We start from the raw sequence: 27,771 nt of genomic DNA on the forward strand, positions 1-27,771 counted from the left end.
AAGCTAAATTCCCTATAATATAGTATATCGTACCTTTTACTAGGTGCAGGTTTGGTTCGGTTGATTGGTGGTAAAAAAAATCAAGTTGCTTTAAAAATCATGCAATGCTTCTACTGTAGACCCACTCTACTCCTAAGATGTTTGATTTGGGCCTATTTGACTCTTTGCATGTCCATTTTGGACAAGGGCGATTTTGACACTTCCGGCGAATAAAATCGCGGACTTTATAAAGTTTATGAATATCAAAAATATTATTTCATATGGTTTAATTTGAAGTTTGAATTATATATTCAGAGAATAAGAACATGTGAATACAAAACATTGTTTTCTTCTTCGGTCGATTGATAAATGGTGTATTTTGTTTAATACCAGAAGAAGTGACTCCACGTTTCATTTCCAGTCCGTTATTTACATTTTTCAACATGTCTCTTTATGGCGGCTCGAATTTCTCAACTGTTCAGGTTATTCTTGGTTTGCCTTTTAATTTCTTTTCGAAACATTATATGAATGTGTGTGACTCCCGATGCACTTACAAAAAAGCATTGCACATTTTTGGGGGGCTTATAAATGGAAGGACTCAAAGTCGATAAAGTAGTTCACGCAATTCGGGTCATCTTCTCCATCTCAAATTTGATGTAAAAAACAGTTCCAGTCTCACAGTAATGTAATGATAAACATTATGAAACTATCCAAAGGGTCTACATATAATGTGATATATGATAAGCCTTAACATTCTCTTTAAAAATTTTGGACTGAGATATTGTATTTAAATCTAAGATGAAAGATAAAACCCTGGCCTGGCTATGACATGAATGTTAATGAAATAAAAATTTTAACGTTTCTTTTCAGTTGCAGATTCAAAATGCATTGTCAAGGCCATTGTTGTATAGAATTCAAGATATTGAAGATATTATTAATACTACAAGTACAAAGGTATGTTTACAATTATTGATTTTGAATGGTTTAGTCTAAGTAAAGTAACTGTTCAAAAAATGGTGCTCTTTAACATGATCTAAACATTCGAGGATTACATAAAAACAGAGCGAGTTGACCTAGCAGATAATCTGGAATAATCAGTGCCAAGAGGTTTGTCTAAGAACCAGTTGATAGAAAGGATTTTTGAGAATCCCAAGTTATCCGTTTAATTAAATAAGGTTATATGGACTATTTTTTCATAATTTTTTTCTCTTAGAAATAAAGTCTATTTTGATCCATTTTCAGGAACTACGGAATGCTTTGCCCTTGATTGTAGAAAGTGTGTTTGGTTATGGACAAGAGAGTGGATGGGATATAGATAGAATCAGTAAAAAATATTACTCTGAATTTGAAAGCATCAGACATTTTCTATCTCCACAAGGACCATTAATGAAATTGGTATACCATTTACAGAATGAACCTTACACATATCATTTCTCTTTACAACATCTGCCTGTAAGTATTATTCATGATTAATGCTACTTGTAGGTACATAACCATTCAACCTGTATTAAACTGAAAAGCTTTCCATCATAAATGGATAGAAGACACATTTTTAAACGAAGGAACTGAAATTGTTTCAAAAAGAAAACATTGTCTAGTTGTCTAAAGATCTTGACTTGTCAAACTTCAGGAGAAACACAGGCTGAAATAGATCAGTTGCCTTCGGATCACTCAGTCAAGAAATCTCAGCAAATTATTTCAACCTTCTGTAGAGACACTTACTGAGATTACAAGGTTTTCACAATGGAGGAAACAAAGTTTCATCTATTGAACCAGAAAATATGCTTCGTTAGTTAAATGATGTTAACACATGCATACTTTATATTTTAGAATCCCAGTAGACATATGATAGAAGATGGTTTGATTCCTACATTCTATGCTAATAAAATACAGCAACAATCTCATGGTTTGATTTTAACTCTAGGTATCCTTATGAAAACTGTTCTTTCAATTCACTCTAGAACAATTTACTTTAAAATGTTATTCACAGCTGATAGCATTCTGAGGCTGTTTTGAATGAGATATTGATGAAAGCAAACAATATTTTTGTTTATGTTATATGCCATGGCAAAATTTTTAACTAGTTTTGATGAAGAAACTTGTGAAATAGTTTATTATCATTCCAGGATAAACCTATAGGAAATCAGAAAAATAGGTTTTTTTTTCATTGTGTTTGTCTTTTAACTGATATCCTAAAATCAAACTGTACACTCATCTTTTACTCTAGAACTAGAGCCACAGTTCTGTGTAAGTTGCTTTCTGCCATAGTTCAAAATCAAAACAAAGCTGCTAGTGGAGTATGTTATCTTGCTTGGCAAATTCTCTTTATTTTTTAAAGTGATGTTATCCTTAACTTATCTTTAGGTGCTTTTGAATTCTACATGTTTCACTTTGCCTATGCGCTAGTGAATCCAAAACATAAAAAGAGTACTTGGCACGATTTTTATGAATATATTTATCCTAATTTAATGAATGATTATATGGAATACTTTCTACCATTGGATAAGAAACGTCTTCCTGTGATGCCTCATACAGCATCACCTATTAGAACAACAGTTTCACACTATTCTTTATCTCCTGGGTGAGTCAATTTACTAATTGATACCCAGCCCATATTCTAGCTAATGAAGACAGGCAGTTGCCTTGGAGTGTGCAATGTTGAAATTTTGCAAGGACTGCAACATTAGCCTGTTCTCTTACGATTTTCAAATGTTGGCAAATTTTTTATGTTTGAAATAGTGTATACCGGTACTCTATTTTTGGTAATAAAACTAGGTATATTTTCCTCATTGTACACTGTATGGTATCTCTATTTCATGGATTTATGTGTAAAATAAAATACTTTAATATGGCAGTTTCCTGTTGTCTGAATTGAGATGCTTTCACCATTAGGTTATTTGGTTATATCAACAAATTAAACTAAATCTGTATCTATTTTTAAGGCATTCTCCTAATCCATCACCAAACATCTCACCATTTAAAACACCTAGAGGTTTGTTTAAAACAAGTTTTACTGTAGCTAATCAGAAACAGCATATACCATCATCACCTGTTTTAGACCAGAATGAATCAGAGACTTGGAGATCAGAGACAATGTTACAGGTATTGGTCAAATTATATTATAGTTTCTTTACGTCTAATTTTTTCCAAATGTTCACCAATTTGTTTGCTCTACAATAATATCTAATCAAGTACAGTGACAGTCATGTTTTTAAATATACAACTTTTCAGATTTGGAGTGAGTTTTGGTTAAATCAAAATGCTACTAGTAATGAACCGAGTGGTTTACCTCAAGCATCAGTTGTAAGTAGAAGTTATTTTGATTTAGTATCTTCTAAGGTTTTTTCTGTTTGATAGATTAGCATTCTTGCCTTGCAAATTGTTTGAATTAAGAACAAAAACTAGATAGCTTTGCATAGCATTTTAGTTTCTCATGAAATATCTTATTTTGGAGATGCTTGTTGTGTCTTAGGTATTGAAGTACCGATGCTAAAAGAGCACTTTGACGTGGAAAAGGCTTCTTGTTGATGGATGGGACAGTTAACTGAGGTCCAATGTGCCACAGGCTGTGAACATGAGTTCCATTGACAATTATTATTTTGGCTTATGCCATTTCGCTTGCAAAAATTCCCTTCACTGCAGACATTTTTCATTAGCCCACATCTTTTCGGAAAATTAAGACTTATTACTTCAATTTATATTAGTATTTACTGATACTTTCTTATATATTGTTAAAATATTTCTATTGAAATAACACCAAAACCACTGAAAATGGCTTGATTGCTATAAACGTGTGACTCAAACCCATAGACTCTATAGAATTGAAAGTAATGCTGTATCACTCTTATGTTATTGTATAATAAAAGAAGTAAGAAAACAGTTTTCAAGATTGACTAAAGTATTTTATTCTACGAGCTTTCCAAATCATTTCACTTAATGAGGATGAAAGCTCTAAGAATAAAGCATTTAGTCTTTCTTAATAGATGTTTTCTTACTTCCTTTATTATACCATAGACTCTGTATTATCATTAAAAGAGATATTAGGCTAATAGTAGTATATATATATATTTTGTGTTAGATATCATCCTATGCTCCACATACTAGTCATAATACCAGCTATGACTCCAGAGATCCTTTTCATATATTATACGTAAGTAATGCACTTGGTGGATGTTATTATATCTTCTTGATGTCAAGCTATTACAAATTGAGTCTAATATCATGACTGCAATGGTCACCTTTCTAGTATCATGGAAGTTTGTAAATGCAGCAATTTGATTGGATTGTGAGCTACCGAACACAGCCAATGAGAGCCCTTGACAGAAAGATTGTATAACATAAGCCATAATGTTTACAGTCTTTATGTTAAGCTAATAATTAAACACAATCCGATTAAATTGCTGCATTCTTTGATACAAGAAAGTGGGCTATTACAGTCAAGGTATAAGATGCAGTTTGTAATAGCTTGTCATTGTGAAGATGATGTTGTCATGACTGCAAGGGTATTTCTTTCTAGCTTCTTCATTTTTATTAAGTTAACTTATTTACACTAATGCATGACTCCCAAAATCATATTGACAATTGCTATCGACAAAGTCGGCCCTGTTTTATGTGAATTCTTAAGCTTTTCTAACTTCTGTATGCATATATCCAGGGCATTAATAGCTTCTATTCATAGCCTTCCCATTTCCTAATGAAAATTTTACAGGGAATCAAAGAAATTGGAATTTAGAGCAAATAGAAGGTACATGTATATATTCTCCTAAAGACATATAAAAGCTAGAAAACCTTTTGAATCTAAAATTATTTGTTGTCTAATGAAACCATTTTGAGAGTGGCCATCTTTCTTTGATTCTCATGACTAACCTTTTTAATCTTAAATATATGTAAACAGTCTTCAGAAGTACTAGAAATGTACAAAAATCGCATAATTCCTTTAAAAATACTTCAAACTAGGAATTTTAATCACTATATCTACATGTGTCTTTTCTATATATCCCAGAGTATTTTAAATTGAGTCATCATCTTAACATTCAATCTGGACACACATGGATTTGAAGGCTCAAATTGATGGTGAGCTTGGAACACTATCACTGATAGTGAAATTCACATTTCTGAGACTAAATCATGATTGGTGAAAAAAATGGCCTATCTGTCCCTTTAAGTGTTTATTCAGTTTATTTTAATACATAATAAATAATACATATAATAAATACAGTACCTTATCTTAACTTGACACAATTCAACTCCGCACCTTATTGTTTATTACTGTTATGCACTCTTGAAGGTAACATTTATTTTTTTTAACCTGTACCACTTTTGAAAATGACAGTCTGAGTGATAAGGACTTTTTAAGATTAAGCCAGTTGAAGAGTTTGCCTGTAAAAAAAATTGAATGCTTTCTTTTAATTTTCATCACCTTCTAGAGTCTAGACATTTTATTCATGTAATTATTAACTTTTGTTATAAGTGATGTGTAGTTAAAGGCAGGTATTTTATATTTAGAATAATAACTTGTAACTTAGTCACTTATTTATTAGATGGCGTCAGATATACTTTACTTATATTTTACCAATAGTTATATTGTTGTCAGTGAAAAATTATGTAACATTTTTATGTGTACTTTCTAGAAGGCAGCGTCACACTGTCCCAAATCACATCAGATGTTCACACAATAAAGAAAATGTTCCAATTTCTGTCTGATCGTATCTTCAGCCATAGCATGACCCCAGTTTGAGTTTTTAAGGTAGCAACAGCAACTTGATCTGCAGTGGCAAAATCCTTTCTAAGGTACATTTCTGTGTTGAAGCAATGTTTCCATTTTGACATTAGTAAGGTCATTGTTAGGGTATCTTGTCAAATTGTGACATCTTCAACTGAAAAACTGTGTGATAGTCAAACGAAGTCAGTGCAACTATGTAAAGCCCTCTTAAAGCCTTAGTGGATCCATCGATCAAGATCAAATTTGAAATAAATGTGAATTGTATTGTGTGTTATGCTCCTGGAAATCTCTGCAGTAGGCAAATGCCATATACGAATGGCCATCTGGTGTTTAATTCAGGACAGTGTGAAAGCTTCAATACTGAAACAAAAAATATAATGTAAACTTTTTATACAAATTGCATGGTTCATTTTAATTTTATAGCTTTTAGAATATTGTATATATGTGCTTTTAAATCCAACTACATTTTTAGACAAATATGATATTCAACTGGAGTAACTGTTATCAATATATTTATGGCCAGTTTCTATTCACCAATTACTAAAATCAACTTGAGGAGGAAATAAGATCAAATGATCAAATGTTACATTTGTTAGTAGATAACAACATTGGTCTGTCAAATCTAATTAGTTTTTTAAATGTATAAAGTGTTTGTGGAACACGAAAGGAATTTGTTTTTTTGTATATCCAATTATAAGAAAGGATGACAATTTGAATAGACTTGAATTTTGGATGGAAAATGGCTGGGGTGCCATATCACAGAATTTAATAATGCTTCAACATTGATTCTGTGTATTTTCAGGAACACTATTTACCGTCTAGTAACCATGTTAGTGTGGTGCGTGTTTTAGTTAGATATCTACATTATTTTATAAATACAGCATCACCTGGTATTGTTACTTCAACTTATCAACCAACACAATTATCAATGTTAGATGAATTTAAAAAGTAAGTTATTATATAAATACAGCATCACCGGGTATTATTACCTCTGCTTATTAACCAACACAATTATCAATGTTAGATGAATTTAAAAAGTAAGTTATTATATAAATACAGCATCACCTGGTATTATTACCTCTCCTTATCAACCAACACAATTATCAATGTTAAATGAATTTAAAAAGTAAGTTATTATATAAATACAGCATCACCTGGTATTATTACCTCTCCTTATCAACCAACACAATTATCAATGTTAGATGAATTTAAAAAGTAAGTTATTATATAAATACAGCATCACCTGGTATTATTACCTCTCCTTATCAACCAACACAATTATCAATGTTAGATGAATTTAAAAAGTAAGTTATTATATAAATACAGCATCACCTGGTATTATTACCTCTCCTTATCAACCAACACAATTATCAATGTTGGATGAATTTAAAAAGTAAGTTATTATATAAATACAGCCTCACCTTTTACTGTGTTCAGACAATAGATATCTTTAAGATAAAGTATTTTTGTAGTCATTAACTTAATGAGCAATGGTTAAATCTATGGATCAGTAATATATTAGTATTAGAGTTGATGTTTCATGTAGAATATCTTGTATTTCTAGGTCTGTAGTTCCACAGATTATACAGAAGAAACTCTATACATTCTTAAAACATGCTTTTGATCACTGGCCTTTAGATTCATCTTTTAAAATGGTGAGCATATTCATTTCTGTTCATCTGTTCTTCTAACTTAACATTTTGAACATGAGTAATTTTTTTTTCTGAATTTAAGCAATCCAGTCATTTGGTTATAAACTTTTTTTGAGGATCAAGCACCTTTGATAGTTCATGATACCAATCTGATCCCAGAACTATCTTAAATAGATCAATAAGAGAATTATTATGGATAGATACTTCTAGAATATTTATTACTTTCAACATTTCATTGTGGTTATCCCACTGTCATCAGGAATATAATCATCTCAAATAGCTTGTAATGTTTTTTCTTGTTTAGCTGATAGAGATTTGGCTTTGTTATATTCAACCATGGAGATATTCAGACCCTAAATATTTCTACCAGAAAGAAATGGCAGCTCATGTAGGTGATAGAGATTATGACAAAAAGTTGGAGGATAAATGGTATGTATCCTGTTTTAATATTTAAACTCAACTTTTTGTTTACGCTGTTCATTAGTATCATTGATGTATATTGTTCACTAATTGATGTATACATTTTCAACAGCAGGAATATTTCTGAATTATCTTTTAATTTCTAATTGTAGGTATCAGTTTATAGAAGATAATTTACTATTCTATACAGTGCTATTTCAAGATTTTCTACCTAGAGTTTACCGATTAGATTTAACATGTCTAAATAATTCTTATATGATATACAGAGTTACTAAGGTTAGTATTAACTACTCTTTTATAATAAAAGCTATAAAAACATATAAGGAATTTTTTTGTCATGCTGGAAATTTGAGAAGCATTGTGGTTATTTATTTCCTTCAACTGTGACATCATCAATGTTCATACCTTGTGTCATCAATGTCTATATCTTGTGACATCATTGTCCATATCTTGTGACATCATTGTCCATATCTTGTGACATCATTGTCCATATCTTGTGTCATCAATGTCTATATCTTGTGTCATTGTCCATGTCTTGTGACATCATTTTCCATATCTTGCAAATTTAATGTCTGTAACTTATAAAATATTTTTATTGTCTTGTGACTTGAAGAAGCCTTCATTCTGTCTTTACCTAACAGAGATAGTTGTTAATATGTAATCTAGGAAAGGTACCAACATTTTATACAAGTTAGTCAGTGGCCCTTGCCAACATCACAAGAAATCTATGTTTTATTTGTGTTGAATGTTTGTTTATTTATTATTTAGGTGTTTAATAAGACCAATCTATGTCATCTAATTGAAAGAGGTAAATAGAAAATTTCATTATTACATATAATAGGTGCTTTACTAGTAACTAAAAGAAAATATCAAATATGAAACAAATATTTAATGCTGATTATTGTTGTTCAGTCATCGTTTCAAAAGGGAATAGCCCCTGAAACACTATAGTCTTGATTGGAATGAATTGATTTAATTAGGCAAAGCTTTTGTAATAAGTTATAATATGATTCAAATTTGGTCAAAATGTCTGCATATCCTAGCATTATGAATATTTATGAATATTATTGATAGTGTCTGTTAATATTTCAGCTGAAAGAAAGACTTGTAGTTCATCATTTATAACTAGTAGAAGTGGTAATCATATTAATGATAGTTACCATGGAATGTCTGATAGTTTCTGTTCTCTACCTCCTCAATATGCTGATCTAGAATCACCTGGTTTTACCTATACACCATTATTTGGTTCCAGAACCTTTAATTTGGTAAGTTTACTTGACTTATTTCACAGATTTCTAAAAATTGAAATGTTCCTTGTTATGACAAATGTGACGTTTTTCGCAACATGGAAAAAGTGATAAGATTTGTGTTTCTTGAAATCTGTCTAATTTTGCATCCTGATTGTCTTTGAATTTTCATTCTGTCATTGAAATTAAAATGGAATTTTCTAAATTTGGAATTGGCTTTGCAATATTGTATGTGAATGACTTAGAATTATGTTATACTGAAGAGGAAGAATACCTTTAACGAATTAGTCAAAATAATGTTGATCATGATGAATTTTTTTTCTAGGCTCAAGCTGTATTAGATCAAATGATAGATGCTAAAATAATTGGTGCTAAACCCCCTGTTAATGTTACTAAACAGAAGAAGAAAGGTTGGTTAAGATGGTTTGTTGATGGATTATTTGGTGAAGACAGTCAGTTTGGTGAAATCAGTCCTGAAGAAATGAAAAAACAACAGAACTATTTAACTTATGCCGTCAAATATTTCTCTATGATATTTAAGGTAATTTGAAAATTTTGTGAGATTCTAATGAGGATTTATAACATTTTCTTTGTATGTCTCGGGGGCATCTATAGCTTTTATTTTCACCTTCTATTTCCTATGTTTGTGATAGTGAAGTCAAGATCAGTCATCTTTCCTCATTATTCCAGGGAGTCGTTAAAAAGAATAATGCTGTTGTCCTAGCAAAATTTCGCTCATTGCACACTGCATGGTGTTGCCCATTTTCATTAGCCCAATTATGTCCAGAAGAGTAGGACGTAAAAATCCTTTCGTTTCGTTTCCTCATTATTCCTGTTGACCCAGCAGTGAATGAGTATTCATGAAAGGACTCAAGTAGTCATCCTTGTTAATATAAATATTTCTTTATAATTGTATCTTTGTATTGTAGTTTCAAATACCAGTAGAAATTGAAAATATGAGTCTTCCAGCAGATACAACATTAAATGAATCTGCTGAATCAACATTACCAGATTTTATACAAACTGAGAATGGACCACAATTAACTGATTTAGGAAGATATCAGGTATTTTAACTTATTTTTACTCTTAAATTATACCCTCAAAGTATCAGCATTTGTTTCAAGTGGTAAGTGGTTACATTGCAGAAATGTAAGCCTTAATTTTTTTAAGATTTTGGTGCCGAACATGAAGGCCTTTAAAATTGTTCCTGACATTGGTAAAAGAATGCTCCATTAATATTCCATCAGAGCTTTGTCTTCTTTTTTTTGATGCAATTCAGAAAGTTGAGATGTTTACAGACTCTGCATTTTGCAGCCAGATTGTGTGCTGGCAGCATAAATAAGAAAGGGTATTTAAATATAAAGTGTAGACCACAGTAAAACAAGCTAATATTAAAAATAACCCATTATGTCTGTGATGTTACAGGTAGCTAATGGTTTAAAGAAATTTGATGTAGTATATTATGGTGATCCTGACCTAGAGCCTATTAGAAGTTATGAGAATGCTACACTGGTTAGATATTTACATCAATTCTGTGATAAAATCAACACTAAGGTGAGAAGGTCATCTTGCTTAATAGCTTCAGCTTAATTTCAGCTATCTGTTTCACCTTTCACAATAAAACTCTCACATCTGGTCTGTGTGCAATAATATGAATAATGTATAATGATTATACATGTAATCTAGTTGATAATATTCTTCCATACAGATATATCACCTCTGAATTCATGTAAGCAATATCTGTATTGGAATGATATAAACAGGGCGTTGAATTGCCATTCTGAAAAGTGGAATAGTTGAAATTGAGCTCTTCCAGCTAGTTGAATGTTCTACTATAGGAAAAAAATGACAGCTTCTTGTGTACTTTCTATTTATATTTTCAGTATGCTAAACAGATTCTAGTTTTAAATCATCGGACAGATTTTATAGCTAAAATGATACAGACCTTTATTTCTCCTCCTATTTCACCTCATGAACAGATCATGTCACCTATGTCAAAAGTCAAAGCTGAACATTTACGTCAACCAAGGCTAAGTCTTCGTTTTTTAGCCAGTTATCAAAACTTGATCTATTTTGGACTCTTATATTTAGTGCTTAATCTATGGCTTGGATTCGGACCTGCTGGATTCTTGATTGTCTTATTCTTTGGAGCTGTGTTTTATGCTGCCTTTTCAGCTCTTGTAAGACCCACGAAACATAACTCTCTTTGATGTGTCATGTGTCTGTATCAATATCATTTTGGGTCTATATTCATACATGGTGATATTTGGAACTTTCGGTTTCCCTAAGAAGCATCTGAATATAAAATGTCGTAAAGTGCAATGAAATGTACTCAGTAGATTATGCTGCCAAATTTAATTAATAAATCATGTATTCTCATAATTAATTATACAAAATAATGTCACAGTTTGAAAATTAAATATTATTTTCTCTACGATCCTTTTTTGACCAAAATTCTGTTAGAGTAATTTTTCTGCTGCAAAAAAAGTGCTTTGGGTGCAAGCATTTGTGACAGCCATGAAAATTAAATGTTATACATCCTTTATTTGCTCCATGAAAGTGGCAAGCACACTAAGCACATGCAGTGTGCAACAAGGGGAATTTCTTTAGACAGGTGGCATTAGCCTGCTTTTTTCTTATTGGTAAAGGTATCTTCAACACTTCAACCCTTATTATGAAGGGTCTTTGTTTATTGTCCCAGTTGAAATACTGGAGGTTTTTTCCATATTTGGCCCTCTTGCCTGCATCATTGGCAGAGGAAAACAAGGTTGAAAATCCAAAGTCTGGATATTCAATATGTTGGGATAAATCCCAAATTCACAATAGAGCAAGCTTCAACAAGATATGAAACTTCGCTATGCCCCAATCAAAGGTTATAAAAATAAAACAAGTCAGTTGTGATGAAATGAACAAAAGTGAAGTTTATTAGATATAAATTATCAGCCATCTAAATATTTATATTATTATTAATTCATATAAATTATAAAGTCAATTATAATATTGCATCATGACAATTTATAATAATAAAACATTGACTTTATATAATTATAAATATCAAGGCTAGAGTTTTATAATAATAATAAATACACAGGTTTCAAACATAGTTGTTTATATTTAAGGTAGATATGTTTTCCCAACTTGGCAAAACTCTCTTCGGATTTTTAGAGTTGAAAATAGTTGAACTGCTAACATGCAGAATTTTGTTTTCATAAAAATCTGTGTAAAATCATTTCAAGAAATTTTCTCCAAATTGTTATTTTTTATATCAAATCCATTTAGATAATTTTCATTCCTTAATTTTTTTTAGAATTTTGAGCTAATCTTAAATCTGGACCATAGAATGCAGAAATTTTTCAAATTATCTTTGAATTTTTAATACTTTTATTCCTTATTCAAAATCCACTACTCATTAAATATAACAACTTCTCACAACACTTACACTGTTAATACCATAGTTACATATAAACACAATCATTCATTCTTACTCTTAATTCATCCTTCTCTCAATCTTAACTGGTAGAGATTCCATTTGTCTACCCGTTATTTTTCTGACTTATTCAAAGGTTTAATAAATATACCCTAAATTATGATTATTACTCATACTCTAATGCAATGACATTTCTACCATTGAAAAATTGTTATAAGCAGTGATCTTCTAAGCTGCCAGATTTATCAAAATAAGTCTTAAGTGGCCCTAACCCCATAGCGATCACCAGTTGCTGGAGTTGAAAATAAAACAGCAGACATAATCTTCAAACACATCTCTCTTGCATCTGAGTTTTGACTTGCATCATGGTCACTTTCATCATCGCAACTGGTTATCGTCATGGTTTCAAAGCACTTTCAATGGATACAAAACTGCAATTTCATAAATTGTCATACCATCAATGCAGGTAAACCATTTAAAAAGGTTCTTCTGCAACAACTCTAAAATTATTTCTAGTTTGTCATTAATCTTATTCTGACTACAGTTATGAAATTACAGTTCTGTATCCTTATAACTGATTAAATATTTTCCCTTTGAAATATTGAATGTCATTTCATTGTTTGGAATATTTTAAACAAAACACAATCAAATTTGATCATAAATTAGCCCATGTCATATGAACTGTAGCATAATATACAAAGCATAGAATAAATACACACAAAACTAACAAAGGTATGAGCTAAAGCCAAAAACATGGCCAACTACTAAATGCATTTTTTTTTAAATATTTCTATCACAGGCAAAAGAAAAATAATTAAAAATATGAAACAGTGCTGATTATATCACAAAATCGAATGGCCTCTTACAAAGGCAGTATTATAGATTTCATAGAACACAATTTTCTTTACTTCACGTCCAATGTGACTCTATTTCTTGCCATATTTATAGCATTCTATTTCAAGATCAGTTTAAATGTTTGTGCTAGCAAGAATTCTGGTCAAGACAAGTGTTACTAACTATAACAGTATGAAGACTGAAAGAGGTATATTCCTCACTTAGAAACCAGTGGAGTTTCTAGGAAACATAAGTTGAGAAGGCTGAGCATGGACAAAAACATTTTCCAGGTGGGGCCACATATCCTTTAACAATGCAAATTGATAAAAATTGTGCAAGAAGGGTCCAGCCTCTTTTCCATGCCTCACCATAGAAATACCACTGTAGGAAATAGTAATTCTTCTTATAACCCCTTAGTCACCATGCTTTAGTCTTCATACTTCTTAAAGTGGTTGTGAAATTTTTTTCTAAAATATTGTATCTTTATTATGGACACTATTAGCATCAAATTTGAATCAGAGGTCTGTGGATTTTGCAATTCAACTTGAACTAGGTTTATGACATCATCACAGCAAATGTTCTTGTATACCAATAGTAGCTTTTAGTGGAATTGCAGGAACCACAGACGTTGAAAAATGGAATGGTGCAAATTGATGATATTGGTGTCCCCAATGCACAGAAAAACTCTGTACAATAGCTATAAGAAATTTCTAATTATAGGCAAATGCTGACCAGTAGAAGGATAATAAGGTATTAATAACGTTGTTAAATATATGATAAGTGATTAATTATAGATATTTTTGGTTTAACTGTCATAGACGACTAAAAAGGTTACTGTTATGACAAGAATATTAATGAAAAGTGTTCAGCTAAATATAATACCAAATGATCTAATTCTAAAAGATGGAAAATGAAATGTCTAAAAACACTTTGCTTTATAAGCATGAAATCACAAAATCATTAAAAACAGCATTTTAAAAGTGAAAATCCGTGAAATTTTTTACAAATGAATAGACTATTTCTCTACTTGTGAAATAATTTTTTTTGAAAGACAAATATTATGAATTTATTTTGATGAATGCATATGACACTACTACGCACATGCATGCATACATTCAGAAGCATGTGCACTAAAAACTAAAATAACAAATCAACAACAAATATTTTTTATAAATTAATTTTTCAACCAACTTGATCCTCAATGAACACAGCAATGAGGATAACTTTTTCTTTCTTTGCATTAACCAAGTTCCCAACAACTGTTTTGAATACTCGATATAAAATGGAGCTAAAAAATCTTGATATGAGCATTCTTTTCATGAATTTATCACCAAATGCTCATGAATATTGACTTTTGGTTGATTTTCCAAGTTGAAGTCCTCTACATTGCTATATTCATTGAGATCCAAGTCTTTAAGAGATATATCACAAATATTTATATAACCTTATTTACATTATTATTTACAAGTTTTATTTACAATGATGTAGAATTATTTACATGAGACAACATTTACAATGACTATGATAATTTACAATGTAAATTTCAGAATTTTCTTTCAAATAACGAAATTATCAATTTGTTTGAAATTCTCCTAATTCAAGTCAACAAAAAACAAAATTTTGAAAATATCAATTTTAAAGGGTATACCAAGCCTTAAAATTTCAATTTGGGATGCCCTATCTGTTAAAATACTTGAATATTTGCTGAAATTGTACTTGGAATTTAGAGCAATATCCCTGGGTGCACTGTGAAAAGTAGTTAACTGCACAATCAAAATAAAACTTGGTGTGTTCTTGGACTTAAATGAAGAAAACTAGAGTGAATTAAAGAAATAAATCAAGATGGGTGTAAGACTTAATAAAACAAAAAATGGCACAAAACAAAATATTTACTTAACAAATTCACTTTTTCATTTGTGTATAACAAAACAGCACTGTAGGTAATATAGGCAAGATATATAAGAGGACATAGAAAAAGTGTAGGACATATTTCAGCTTCTTGATTATTTTTCTTATGAAGCACTTTGTAGTTGTTTAAGCCAAGCATAATAGGGCATATGTTAAAGTTTTTTAATAGTTGCTGGAAAGTGTCACAGAAAAGATATCATTTCAGCAAGTTGTTTTTTTGGTTTACCGGTATCTAGAATTTCACAATTTTTCATTAAGCTTGGCCTCACTGTCTCAAATACCATCAGCGATTTTTAGCATCACTTTACACTGCCTCTTTCGTTACTCACAAGATTTGGACAAAAACTGTCTATTTCAACTCAAAGTTTATTTCCATATGGAATCACTGTTTTTTCATTTTTACCGGTAATACCAATAATCATTCTGTTTATACTTCTCCTTGCAAATGTTTTTGCACTAAACAAGGTCTTTTCCTTCAAGCACATTTAAATGGTCATTTTGAACCTTTGCAACACTGATCAGAATATGAACTTTAAATATGAAATACATGATGTTACGGAATCTGACATCACTTGGTAACACCTGTCTGACAATGTAATGTTATATAATTATGTAGCTCCTTGTGCTGAAAGGATTAAGTGATTCATGTCATTCTCTCTGTTTTTTCACAGAATTTGAGGATTTCATTGGTTGTATTTCACTGGGTTGGTATCACAACACTGTTGGATAGATTTATATAGATTTCCACATTGTGTGAGAGGTTTCCTTATTGCATATAGATATTGAGCCAGCCATGATGTTAATATCTAGGCTTGAACATGGGCAGGGGTTTGTAAATTAGATAGTCTATGTTCCACACTTAATTTATCTGAAAAATCAAAGAAAATTATTTTTTTAGTAAAATCTAAGATTGAATTCAATTTTAAGAAAAAAAGCACTTAATTAATCCTTTCTGAACATGACATTATTTGCTTTAAATTAATTGGACTTATTCAGTGAATAAACTAGAAACCCCTCCTTTTCAGTCAGTTTTCCTAAACTTTAGTGTACTAATATGACTAAGATTGACACAAGAGGTGTGTTGGTTACACGCTTAGTGTTATTTTGATGACAAAATCTGGTGTACCAATCAGATTTGATTTTCCCTATTTTATTTTACATTGACTAAAAATACTTACATTTATTGAGTAGATCTTTATCTCTAGCATTACGTGTCTGTTGAGCTAGACTATGTAATAATATCTGAGCTACAGTGTAACGTCGGAAACATTCATGTGGATTACCTGTTAATTCATCTAGAGCAGCTACTTGACACTAAAAATAGGCAGAATAATACATATTTTAGATTGTAGAGGTAAACATGAATAGAATTCATAAAGATGCTCGAACATGGAATTGGGAAAAGACATGCCCTTAGGAACCACAGACGTCTGAATGAAAATTGGAATGGTGCAATTTGATACTATTAGTGTTCCTGATACACATACAAAATTTAGAAAACCTCTTTACAATCCTTTAACATTATGTGATGTCATTTAATAACCTACCATTTCTATAGCGTAATTATAAATCAGTTTATCAGCTGTAGAAACTACAAGTTGGGGTGTTAAAGGTGTTTTACAGATTTTAGCCAGTCTTTGATGTAATAATCGACATTCTGACACACATCTATGATATAACTTATTCATTTCACATAATACTGAAACATATCAACATGTACAAATAAATTACAAGTGAGAAAATAGAACTTAAATTGAATATTAAATACAGGCAACACCATGCAGTGTGCTTTGGGACCATTGTGTGTTGCTTGCTATGCTAAAACTCCAGGGAACAATTCAGTCATAGGTTGAGATAACACCCTCGGTTTTTCAACTAGTTTTCCCCTGTCAATGATGGAGGTCGAAGGGGCTGACATGGAAAGCTCGTCTAGTCGTTCAAATGGAACAATAGACTGAGGCCCTTTGGAAATTGAAAAAGACTAAGCTAATGCGACTATCTTGGAGAATTTTCCTAATTACTCACTGCATGGTATGCACATCTTCATTACGTGCAAAAAAAATATGTAAAACTCCACTCATTTCCATTTTATTTTTTATCTCTGCAGGAAATAAATCCATGACTTCTGGCATAGCAGACAATCACCGACTCATTAAGCCAAGAAAAGATAGACCTACCATTTCTCAAAGTATTAGAAGTCTGTAATTTATCCATCTTCAACTCCTGTCTTGATAGTTGTAAAGCTGATGATAATAAATGTAGAGATCTAACATATAACACTAACTGTTCTAAATGCCTGAAAATAGTAACAAAAAACACTAAAAATCTAACATACAACACTAACTGTCCTAAATCCTTAAAAATAATACTTGCTGATATGACAACACTATGGTAGTTTCACATGTTTCAGAAAATAGGGATTTCCACAATGTGAATCCTGTATACAACTATTAACAAAATGATAGGAGTTCTTATCTTACCTTTGAGCCTCAGTAAACCTTGGAATTTGTTCAGCAGGTAGACTCTCTCCCTGAATATTAAACAATACATTATGTATTCAATATAAACACATCATTAGTTAACTATTACATCAGAATACATAATTTCCTTCACTTTCAGGGACATAGATATCAAAATTAAATGTTGATTTCCCTGCTGTTAAAGATAAACTATACATATCTGTACCGTATGACATGGTTGGGTTAAACAAGGAGCTATTGTTGGTCACCAAAATAAGGGTACTTACCTGTTTACAAGAAACTGAGTCATTAAATGTTGCTAATGCAGCACCTCGAACTTGAGCTAAATCCATAATACATTCTACTAAATCTAATATAAATGTCAGCTTAGCCATAATCTCATTGTGTTCATCCTGTAAAGAAGACAAAAACATATCAGTCCACCATTTTGTTTTCAGCCATTTTGAATTTTGAAAATTTCTACAAACAGGCTAAAGCTGATTTAGGTACAATCAGACAATGTAGAAAAAATAGCAGCAAGCCAAAATAGAGGGTTCGAGAGAATTTTTTTAACATAATTGGCTATGCGCTCTTCCATTGAACACAACTTAAAAGGTTTTATGTTTGATAACATTTCAAATTTTCCCGATCAATAGTTTTTGATTTAATCCTGGTTTCATAAATTTATTATTAGCGTTTATTACAAATATCAAAATTCACTTACATCCATTAGAGTTTCTTCACATAATTCAGGTGCCACAAAGGTTATAGGACCCTCCATGTTGGGCGGTGATTGAGCATAGATCCCTGTAACCGGGGGAGACATATCTATTAATGAACTCCTTCTAAAATATGACGAGGACCTCTCTCTTTCTAACGAAGACATTTTATCTAGACTCTCTTTACTGTTAGATCTGACACTGGTAAATGGTACCACACTACTTCCTGTAATGGTGGGAAAAAAGAACAATTAATATTTGTACATGATGATGGTCTATCTACTGGCATATTAAAGACAAATAATATAAACAAAGCTTAATGAGTCAGACACTTGTTTGATTACATCAAAATCCATTCAGCCATTAGTCAAGATAATGCTTTCAGATTTTTGAATCTATTTTCTCCCAGTCAGTGATGCAGATCAGACGGGCTTTCTGGGAAAAACTGTCTTGTTGATCAGATTGGACAATAAACTGAGGCCCTGTGTGCTATAGGTGTGTATGTTAATGATCCCTCAACATACAAACATCAAAATAGAGTAGGCTTATGCTTCTGTCTTAACAAAGTTTGACTAATTGTACAATCGGACGCAGAGAAAGACGATGCAATTTCCTTTCAAATTAAAGGTTACCCATTTCGTATTTTGTAATTTGGTGACATAATTCAAGGTTTGAATTACTTAATCTAGAGCCTTGAGCTTTACATTGAGAGAATATTCAGATTATACCTTAAGAGTGACAACAAGAAAAGCAAAGAGCTTGAAGGGGTGATTTAAAGCAGTGTAAAAAGTCAAAAGAAAAACTGTGTGATGACGTACCTGGTGTTTGGTGAGAGAAAGCAGCTCGTAATAATTGTTGTGATAATAAACTGGTACCTTTAACTAATGAATCAGGTTCAGTATTTGATCTATGGTATTCTAATCTCATGTTATCTGTTGGTACTGAAAAAATATATTAATTGGCTTATAACATTAAATACTGCCTAACTGTCCAGTGACCCAAATATTTTTTTAGTGACTATAATTGTAAGAAATATGACCAAAAAAAACTGTGCCTATAATTAACTCCAATTGATAAAAAATTTCATCATTTATCAACAGTTTGAAATAGCAAACCAGTAGGATGATCCCTTTCACAAAATTTCCCTCATTGAGCACCGAATGATGTTGCCCATCAACTTAAAGAGAAAAGACAGACATCTACAAAGCTTCAGAAAAGATTTGCATAAATGGACAAAACTCTGTATTAAGTATTTCAGTACTGACAGTTTAAAGAGAGAAATTACCTTCATGATAAGCAATAGCAGCCATATTATCGGGAACAGTTTGTGGTCGATTAAATGCAAATGGAGCATTGACTGGTTGATTAGCTAATAGATCAGGAGTAGGATTAAAATTAAAAGCATCAGTTAATTTATTAGGAGAGCCTAAAATAGTAGGCAAGCCACTACCACCACCACTTGAACCAAAAGGTAATGGAGATACCCTTGGAGATGATCCTAATAAAAATAAAGATAGCTCCTTTAGAGAGTTGCAGGATGCAAAAAGTCCACATTCTTAAAGATTCATGCTGAGGGCATAGAATAAGAATAGAAAGAAATCATTTCATCAAATATTGATATAGCAAACATGTATATCTTAGCATATTTAAAAAAAAACCCCAAAAATAACGAAAGTTTGACTTCTGAGAGCCTATAAAGCATTTTAAATAAAGTTATTTTTCAGAATAGTATGACCATAAGATGTAATTAAGCCCCATATAAATCCCATATAAGCAGAAACTTCATAAAATAGAACACCTTGCCCAATCAAATCTGGGAATATATATTTGATGCACTAACCTGAAGATCTACGAAGTGGTGAATTAGTTACACTAGGTGGTGTACTAGAGGTTCGTAAAGGTGGTGTACCGGTACTATTTCTCTTCCACTGACCAGTAGTAGGAGGTGTACCAATAGAAAACTGAACTATAAATAGAAATTTGGACATGAGCACTGAAATTTTGTATTAAGACTTAGCCAAACAGAATTGGTATTCTGAAGTCACGCTTTGAAAATCCCACATACAATTGTGTTCCCAAAAATAGTATTTAAAGTGTTCATGCAACAATAGCCAGTCATGTCTGATTGGAAACTTAAATGTCTTCAGGACATATTGGTTTCAAGGACTTTTTCTAAATTGAGTCAGTCTTAATGGAATTTTTTCATATTTTCATTGTGAATAATATGGGACAAAATTTAAATGAACTAAAATCTATGAAAATATTAAAGTAACCACAGCCATACGAACCTGAAGGTGGAGAAAGAGAACCTATATCAGGTCCAGATAATAAATCACTATTTCTTTTATTAGATGTACCTTTCTCTACATGCTAAAATATACAATACATACAGTTGACAAATTTACTGTTAAAATTCAATATTCTATGTAGCTGTATTATACAAATGAAGCGAGACCTTTTCCAAATTCTTTAAATGGACATTCATATGAAATGATTTTAAGATATCAGCCTATAGTCTTTAAGACAAACAGTACCATTATGCATTGTACAAGGAAACCAATTTTCAGCAATGCTGCTCCAACTCAAAGGGATCTTAAATGTACACAGCCTTTGGCACACAGAATATTTTTTTTTTTTATCCTAAGACTAGATGCTTTTTTCAGGACTTTTCTTTTTGTTTAATATTTGTGCTCGATTTAGGCATGATTATAACAATACTTACCAGTGGATAATCTGGTGAAGACATAATACGTTTGATACTAGGACTAGTAGGGGAGATAGCTGGTATTTTACGGTGTTGACGTATCTGTGACGGTACAGGAATAGGATCTGAAGGTGTTGTTGAGGTAGTAGGACTAGATACACCCAAGGTTATAGGTCGACTAATTGGACTAGTCTGAGCATCACGACGAAACGTGACTGTGCCTGCTGATGGACTAGCTCTGACTACACTTAATGATTGAGGTGGTCCATCACTGAAACAGACGAAAAAGAATTGTTTTACATTCTGCAATGCACCTTATCTTGCTTTCTAAGACATGCAAGACCATCCCTATTACAAGGTGCATTGGAATCAAATCAGATTCAAGAATGATTGTCCTCATTATAATATACCACTTGGCCAGACAAGCAGACGTCAATTTATCAAGGGAAAATATCCAGCTTAATTCTAGTTCAACATTCACAATCAGCCAGCATTTTACATTCAAAAGCTGAAAGTTCAAATTATCTGATTATCAGACTCTGATAATGTAAGTATACACATACCTAATAATGTCCATTTCTTCTTCAGCTAAAGGAGCTGTGCCCATATTATGATCACTAGGTAAAGCTGGGGGAACTAAGACAAAATCCTGAAAATAGATCAATGAAATAAGTTTGAAACAGGAACGCAGAGATCACAAACACAGAAGCAAAGTGGCATCAGGTGTTCAGAAAGGGTGGAGATGCAGTGAAGCTCATGATTGTTAGAACCTATATTTAGAAAAATGATTTTCAGCCTGAGATACGTACATCAGGACTCCTACATCTTGGTCGTCTGTTTGTTTCCTTTTCTACTTTTAAGAACTCATCTTCATGTGAAAATACATCATCTTTCTAGAAATGAAGATAAAAGTACATGTAGTGCTAATTTATCCAGTTGGCATTTTCCAAATTCAGAAAAAGTAGTTCATATAACTTTTTGAAAACAGCATACATGAACTCTTTTCCATTTGATGCAACAATGCAATATGCGCTTAACAATACCAAGTAAACAATGTTTTATCCATGTGGACTCTCAGAAAGAGATACATAGTTGACAAACACAGTCATGGAGTGACATGAGGTGTTAGCTTTGCAAGAAACAACCAACAATGGTATTTAGTATATGTTGTTGAGTATGATATCCATAAGTATTGAGATGTACCTGAGATGGTGAAGCAGTAAATTCCATATGACCAGAAGATGGTGATGATATAGTATGTTTACCAGGTGTAGAACTATCAGAAGAATAGGTTGGACTTCTAGTAGGTACTGGTACTGGAGATGCTAAATAAAACAGAGATAACAATTATAATCCACTCGTATAAATTTACATAATATAGTAATATTATGCTTCTCAAATACCTCTTGTTACTTTTTGACCTTCCATGCTAATTTTAAAATATTAATCTAAGGATTCAAAAATTATTTTCTTTGAATATGTCAGGGAATCTTATAGCTAAATTTCAATAATTCAGAGTTTCCATACAATGTCTGCAGTTCCTGTAATTCAAACAAAAATTGACCAGATTGTTGATGCTACCCAAGCGAAATGGTATGTCGATAATGGCGCCATAATGTTATTAAGTTCTTCTGTACTTTTTAATCTTATAGCTACTGAACGAAAGAGAAGCTAGTAAAGTGTTGCATTACTTACATGTAACTTTGTTAACAACTACAGGAGGTTTTAAGAATGGATGAATAAAAAAATCATCAAATTCTATTCTATCTTTAGCATTCCTTTTTAATAATTTTAATAGTAAATCTTTTAATTCAGCTGATGTAGATTGTGGTATACTGAAATGAGATGATGGTAAATAAATCTCAATAAAGAAAGGGTCAAAACAGGCAGAAATGAAACATGGAGCAAGTTATCTATATTGCCATTACAAGGAAATATAAATTAGAAAAATCTATTGGAAAAAACAAAGAAGTTTTATAAAACAATAAAGAAATTCATTAGAATTATTGGAAGAAATCATTTAAATGAAATAACCAATCTTAGCCCAAAGTTGATATGCAAAACAGAAGATGAGCTCGAGTCAATTAGCCATTCACACGGGTCTTCACAGTCTAGAATATTCCCATAGCTCGCTTCTCACTCAATAGGTTGCTTTTTTTACTTGTAATAGTCATACTAGTTGAAATGATACATACTTTGGTTTGAGTTCACTGTGTTTTTCATAAAACTGTTTTAACTGTTGTGGGGTCTGAGCTTGAAAAGGGGCTTTCCCTGTTAAACATTGGAAGACTATAGTACCTATACTCCATAAATCTGCTTTAGCATCATATTGTAATGACATTATTACTTCTGGTGCCTACAAAATACAAATTAGTTAAAATCAAATCATTGGTTACGAAATACAAATTACAAAATAGTCAAAATCAAGTCAATGGTTACAAACAAGTCAAAATCAAGTCAAACTAGTCAAAATCAAGCCAAAATCAAGTCAATGGTTACAAACTAGTCAAAATCAAGTCAATGGTTACAAACATGTCAAAATCAAGTCAATGGTTACAAACTAGTCAAAATCAAGTCAATGGTTACAAACTAGTCAAAATTAAGTCAGTGGTTACGAAATACAAATTACAAACCATGTTCACTCACATTCCATAATTATTATTTTTTAACAACAAAGGGCAAATTTTTCAAAACTAATAATCCCAGTGGAATATTTAGTTGTTAAATGATATCAAAACATAGAAATGTCAAACTTAAAATATGTGAGTATTGCAAAATATTTTAGATTCTTAACATTCCAATTAAATTTGTCAGATCATTTGTTTATCTATATAGAAATATGAATGACTGAACTTCTTACAAATCAATATGATTCACAATCAACAATACCACACATAAATCAATACAATCAAGGTAGATAACTGATGACAAGTTCAAAATTATTTCCCTTTGACTAATACTTGATTTATAGGGGGTCGTTTGATTGGTGAGTTCTGCACGTTCAGGATTCATAGAATCAACTGGACATTCAATAAACTGGTTGGAACAGACGGAATTCAAAATAGTGGAGAAAAGAAAAGAAGGGAAAATTTTGTATGTGACATAATCCGATTCTATACCTTGATTGAGGGCAGAATTGAAACTGATGGAACCCATGCAGAACTTCCCAATCAAGCCCCACCTAGAATTATGGAGTATATACATACCATATACATAGGAGAGCCACATAAAGTAGCTGCCATAACTCCATCTTGTAAGAAACGAGCAAACCCAAAATCAGCTGAAATTGAAACAAAATATTTTTATTTGCTAAAAAAATTAGAACTATTAACTAACAATTTCTACTTTTAGCAGTTAGAATGGGTAATTAACAGTTGAAAATTGAAAAAGAGTAGGCTCATGCTGCTGTCCTGGCGAGTTTTTCCTCATTGCTCACTGCATGATATTGTTCATTTTCATCAGCCCAAACAGGTACAAAAGTAGGAATTTTTTTTATCATAAACTATCTATAAAGAAGGCTCAAAAATCAAAACTATTACTTAGGGCTTTTGACTCATCAACTGATAATCCAGAAGTGAATGAACCAATCATAATTCAAGAATTTGCTCAGTTAGAATGTTTTCTAACCAGCCTCAGATCTAAGAAAAGGTTTATCAAATCTCACCTATTTTCAGTTTAATATCATTAGCTTGAGGATTCTTCTTCCCAACATGACACAGTAGTATATTTTGAGGTTTTAGATCTCGATGTACAATACCTTTACCATTCAGTGCTTTCATAGCAGCAGCTAAAATACACCAAGAATATAATTGTGGGATTTATCTTTTAAATTGAGAGTATATCAATTTTTTTAATCCTTAAAATGCAGAATTTTTAAATATGGCAGAAATATTGAAGAAATGGGTATAAAGCTCATGGTTAAGTTCATAAAACAAGGAATAGTCCTCTACTAATAGTAATGGAAAAACAAAGTGATTTAATATCAAGTCTGGCAGAAAGAATTTAGAAACAATTTAATGGTATTGATGCACTCCAAATGGATATTTGTTCATCTTTTTTTGGCTGTTTTTAATTACTTAAAATCAACCTATAAAACCATAAAATTTGAAAATCTGTTAAAATTCAGTTCTTATTTTTTAATTTTAAGATCTTTATCAACATCAAATTATATTGATAGAATACCACTAATGATCTATTCATAAAAATATCAACTCATCAGTATATACAGTTTTAACCCCTAGGCTTTAATAATTTTATATCAAGTTCTGTTCACACTGTCATAAATCCGAAAAAAATATAACTGTACTCATATTTTCTTTATGATTAGATACTATTTCAGCTTATCTTAGCACTTTTCAGATCTAAAATATTACATCTGTTCACTAACAATTCAACATATTGGAAGTTAAGACAAAGCATCTACAGAACATTTTTGCTGAATTGTAGAAGATGCAGATGTTGGATTTTAATTCTGAAAAGTTCATTCTCGGTATATTTAAAATAGACAAGAGCAATCTGTATTGCTTGAAGCAATTTTCAGATTTCTTCAATTGTGTCACTAAATTGTTACTTATTACTAATCATACTAATTATAATAAATATCAATGACTTTCCTTCATTCCTTACAACATAGTTCAATAATGAGTTTTTAATTAAAATATAGCTGATTAAAATATATTTCAAATTTAGAGATTTTGAATTTAAATATTACTGATTAAATATTTTTTTTTCAATTTTAGAGATTTTCAACTAAATACAAACTATGTAACAGCCTTTATGACCATTCAATAATTTTTCAAGCCTTGAAGTTGAAATGAACATGAAAGCTATCAGTCACTGTGGTCAGTCAAATCAAGTCATGGTCAGTTTGCTGTGGGGCAATTAATTTTTGACCAATAAATTTTCTTTTCTGTCAATATTAACATTATCTGATGTCCTTAATTAACTGCAGAATTTAAGTAAGATCCAAAGCCAGTGGGAAGTACAAATGTTTTCAGTTTTAAAGTTGTTAATTCCTTTAAGGAGGCATTCATATATAAAGTACAGGCAAAAGATTGATGATTTTTCAACCTTAAATTCGATATGAACACAGAGCACCTTGTCACCCAGACAATACAGTATATAGGGATAAAAAGATGCATTGTGCCATTTATATCTCACAACAGATGCTCGTACACACTTGGATGTGAACAATTTTATAACATTCATAAAGAAAATTACCTATTTGCCTTAATAACACAACTATTGTATCTTCACTCAATGTTCCTTTAGCTAGAAAATAACAAAATATGAAAATATAAGTCATCATAGAGCTTATCAGGAAAGCTCTAGGTAAAATAAAAGGTAACTGAACTTAGAGCCACAATTTATGTTCATTACCAGTAAAACATTGGTCTATTTGTGGCCATGTTTTGATATGTTCAAGAATAAACTTATCTCTGCCAATAAAATACTTCTAAAAAACCTAAAATATATACTTACCATGTAAATAATCTGCTAAGTCACCCCCATTACAATACTAAAATTAACAACAAACATCAATATTTTCATTACAATTCACATAAACATAATAACACTACAATGTTAGGTCATTGTCAACATTACATAATAGTGATAACATAACAATGTTATGATGACCAAATTTAGACATGTTTTGTAAACTTACATCCATATGTTATCAAAACTCAATCTATTTCTAAATGTTGAGATACAAAAACAGAATTGAAATAATCATAAATAAGAGCAATCACGTAGGTCATAGGGATGGGGAGGGTGATGTGTGAAATGGTCCCTATCGTCACCTACCTACAAAAGGCATCAATGCAACTGACCTTGTTGATTTAAATTTATAATTCAACATAAAAAAGTAAGCTTAAATAAAAATTGTAGCTAACTTACCTCCATGACAAGATAAACATGATTGGATGTTTCCTGTAAGAAAAAAAGAGAAAATTAAATCAAAAATCAATTAATAATGTAATTAAAAAATTACCAACTGGAAGGATAAGCATTTGTGAGGCTTATATTTGAATTTCAAATCTATTATGGTTAAAACATTTTTTGTCTTTACCAGGAATAGTCAAATGTAACATTTAAGATGGTACTATCAATAAATGATTATGAAATTGGCTTATTATGTAACATAATATATTAAAGGTCATATACTTTATGTAACATAATATTAAATATCATTTCAGTACACTTAATGGCACATCAAAACCGTTAGATTAATGTAATTCTCCATTTTTTATTCTAATTTCATGACATTTACATGAATTTTCTCAATTCACATTTATTGCCGTTGAATTCTTTTCTTAAAGGTTATGTAAGCTTACATCACAAAATTGTTTGTTAAAGTGTCCATATAATTTGAACATATATGGAACCAAAATCAATATGTCCTAGCCTCACTCAACACTGCTTATTTCTACTACTAGTCTAAGTAAGCATCTAACTTAGGTTATTCAGATTCAAAAGCTATTTTCAAGACATTCAAGTATCTGTATCTAGGACACTTAAAACTTTTATTTGCACATTGAGCCATTTGTAATCTGAATGATAGTCAAAATGTTCTTCAGATTCCTTGAATCGCAACACATAATCAGATATAATCTATATACAATGTCTCTGATGCATAAGCTTATACTAAGACTAAAAAACCTCTTTTGTTTCCCTTTAATGAGGGTATTATATGTGCTTA

General features: G+C 31.2%; 2 protein-coding genes across 2 annotated transcripts; one reads left to right on the plus strand and one right to left on the minus strand.

The window, feature by feature from the left end:
* Positions 1-22: 22 nt before the first annotated feature.
* On the plus strand, positions 23-11,453 carry LOTGIDRAFT_232075 (hypothetical protein). Its single transcript, XM_009055655.1, has 18 exons — positions 23-461; positions 850-933; positions 1,222-1,431; positions 1,810-1,903; positions 2,344-2,560; positions 2,922-3,081; positions 3,211-3,282; positions 4,058-4,129; positions 6,504-6,649; positions 7,266-7,356; positions 7,658-7,782; positions 7,926-8,049; positions 8,542-8,581; positions 8,866-9,038; positions 9,346-9,561; positions 9,950-10,084; positions 10,446-10,574; positions 10,904-11,453. Exons 1-18 carry the CDS (start codon positions 423-425, stop codon positions 11,228-11,230), a joined length of 2,454 nt encoding a protein of 817 aa, XP_009053903.1. The 5' UTR covers positions 23-422; the 3' UTR covers positions 11,231-11,453.
* An 11,305-nt stretch (positions 11,454-22,758) lies between these two features.
* Positions 22,759-26,589, minus strand: LOTGIDRAFT_117004 (hypothetical protein; the record flags this gene model as incomplete). The annotated part of the gene is made up of 6 exons (XM_009055656.1): positions 22,759-22,906; positions 23,267-23,427; positions 24,278-24,351; positions 24,736-24,858; positions 26,292-26,342; positions 26,553-26,589. Coding segments are annotated over 6 exons (594 nt in total), but the record flags the coding sequence as incomplete, so codon positions are not given.
* Between the last annotated feature and the right edge of the window lie 1,182 nt (positions 26,590-27,771).

The sequence above is a fragment of the Lottia gigantea genome (genome assembly GCF_000327385.1).
Source record: "Lottia gigantea unplaced genomic scaffold LOTGIsca_25, whole genome shotgun sequence".
NCBI classification, from domain to species: Eukaryota; Metazoa; Mollusca; class Gastropoda; family Lottiidae; genus Lottia; species Lottia gigantea.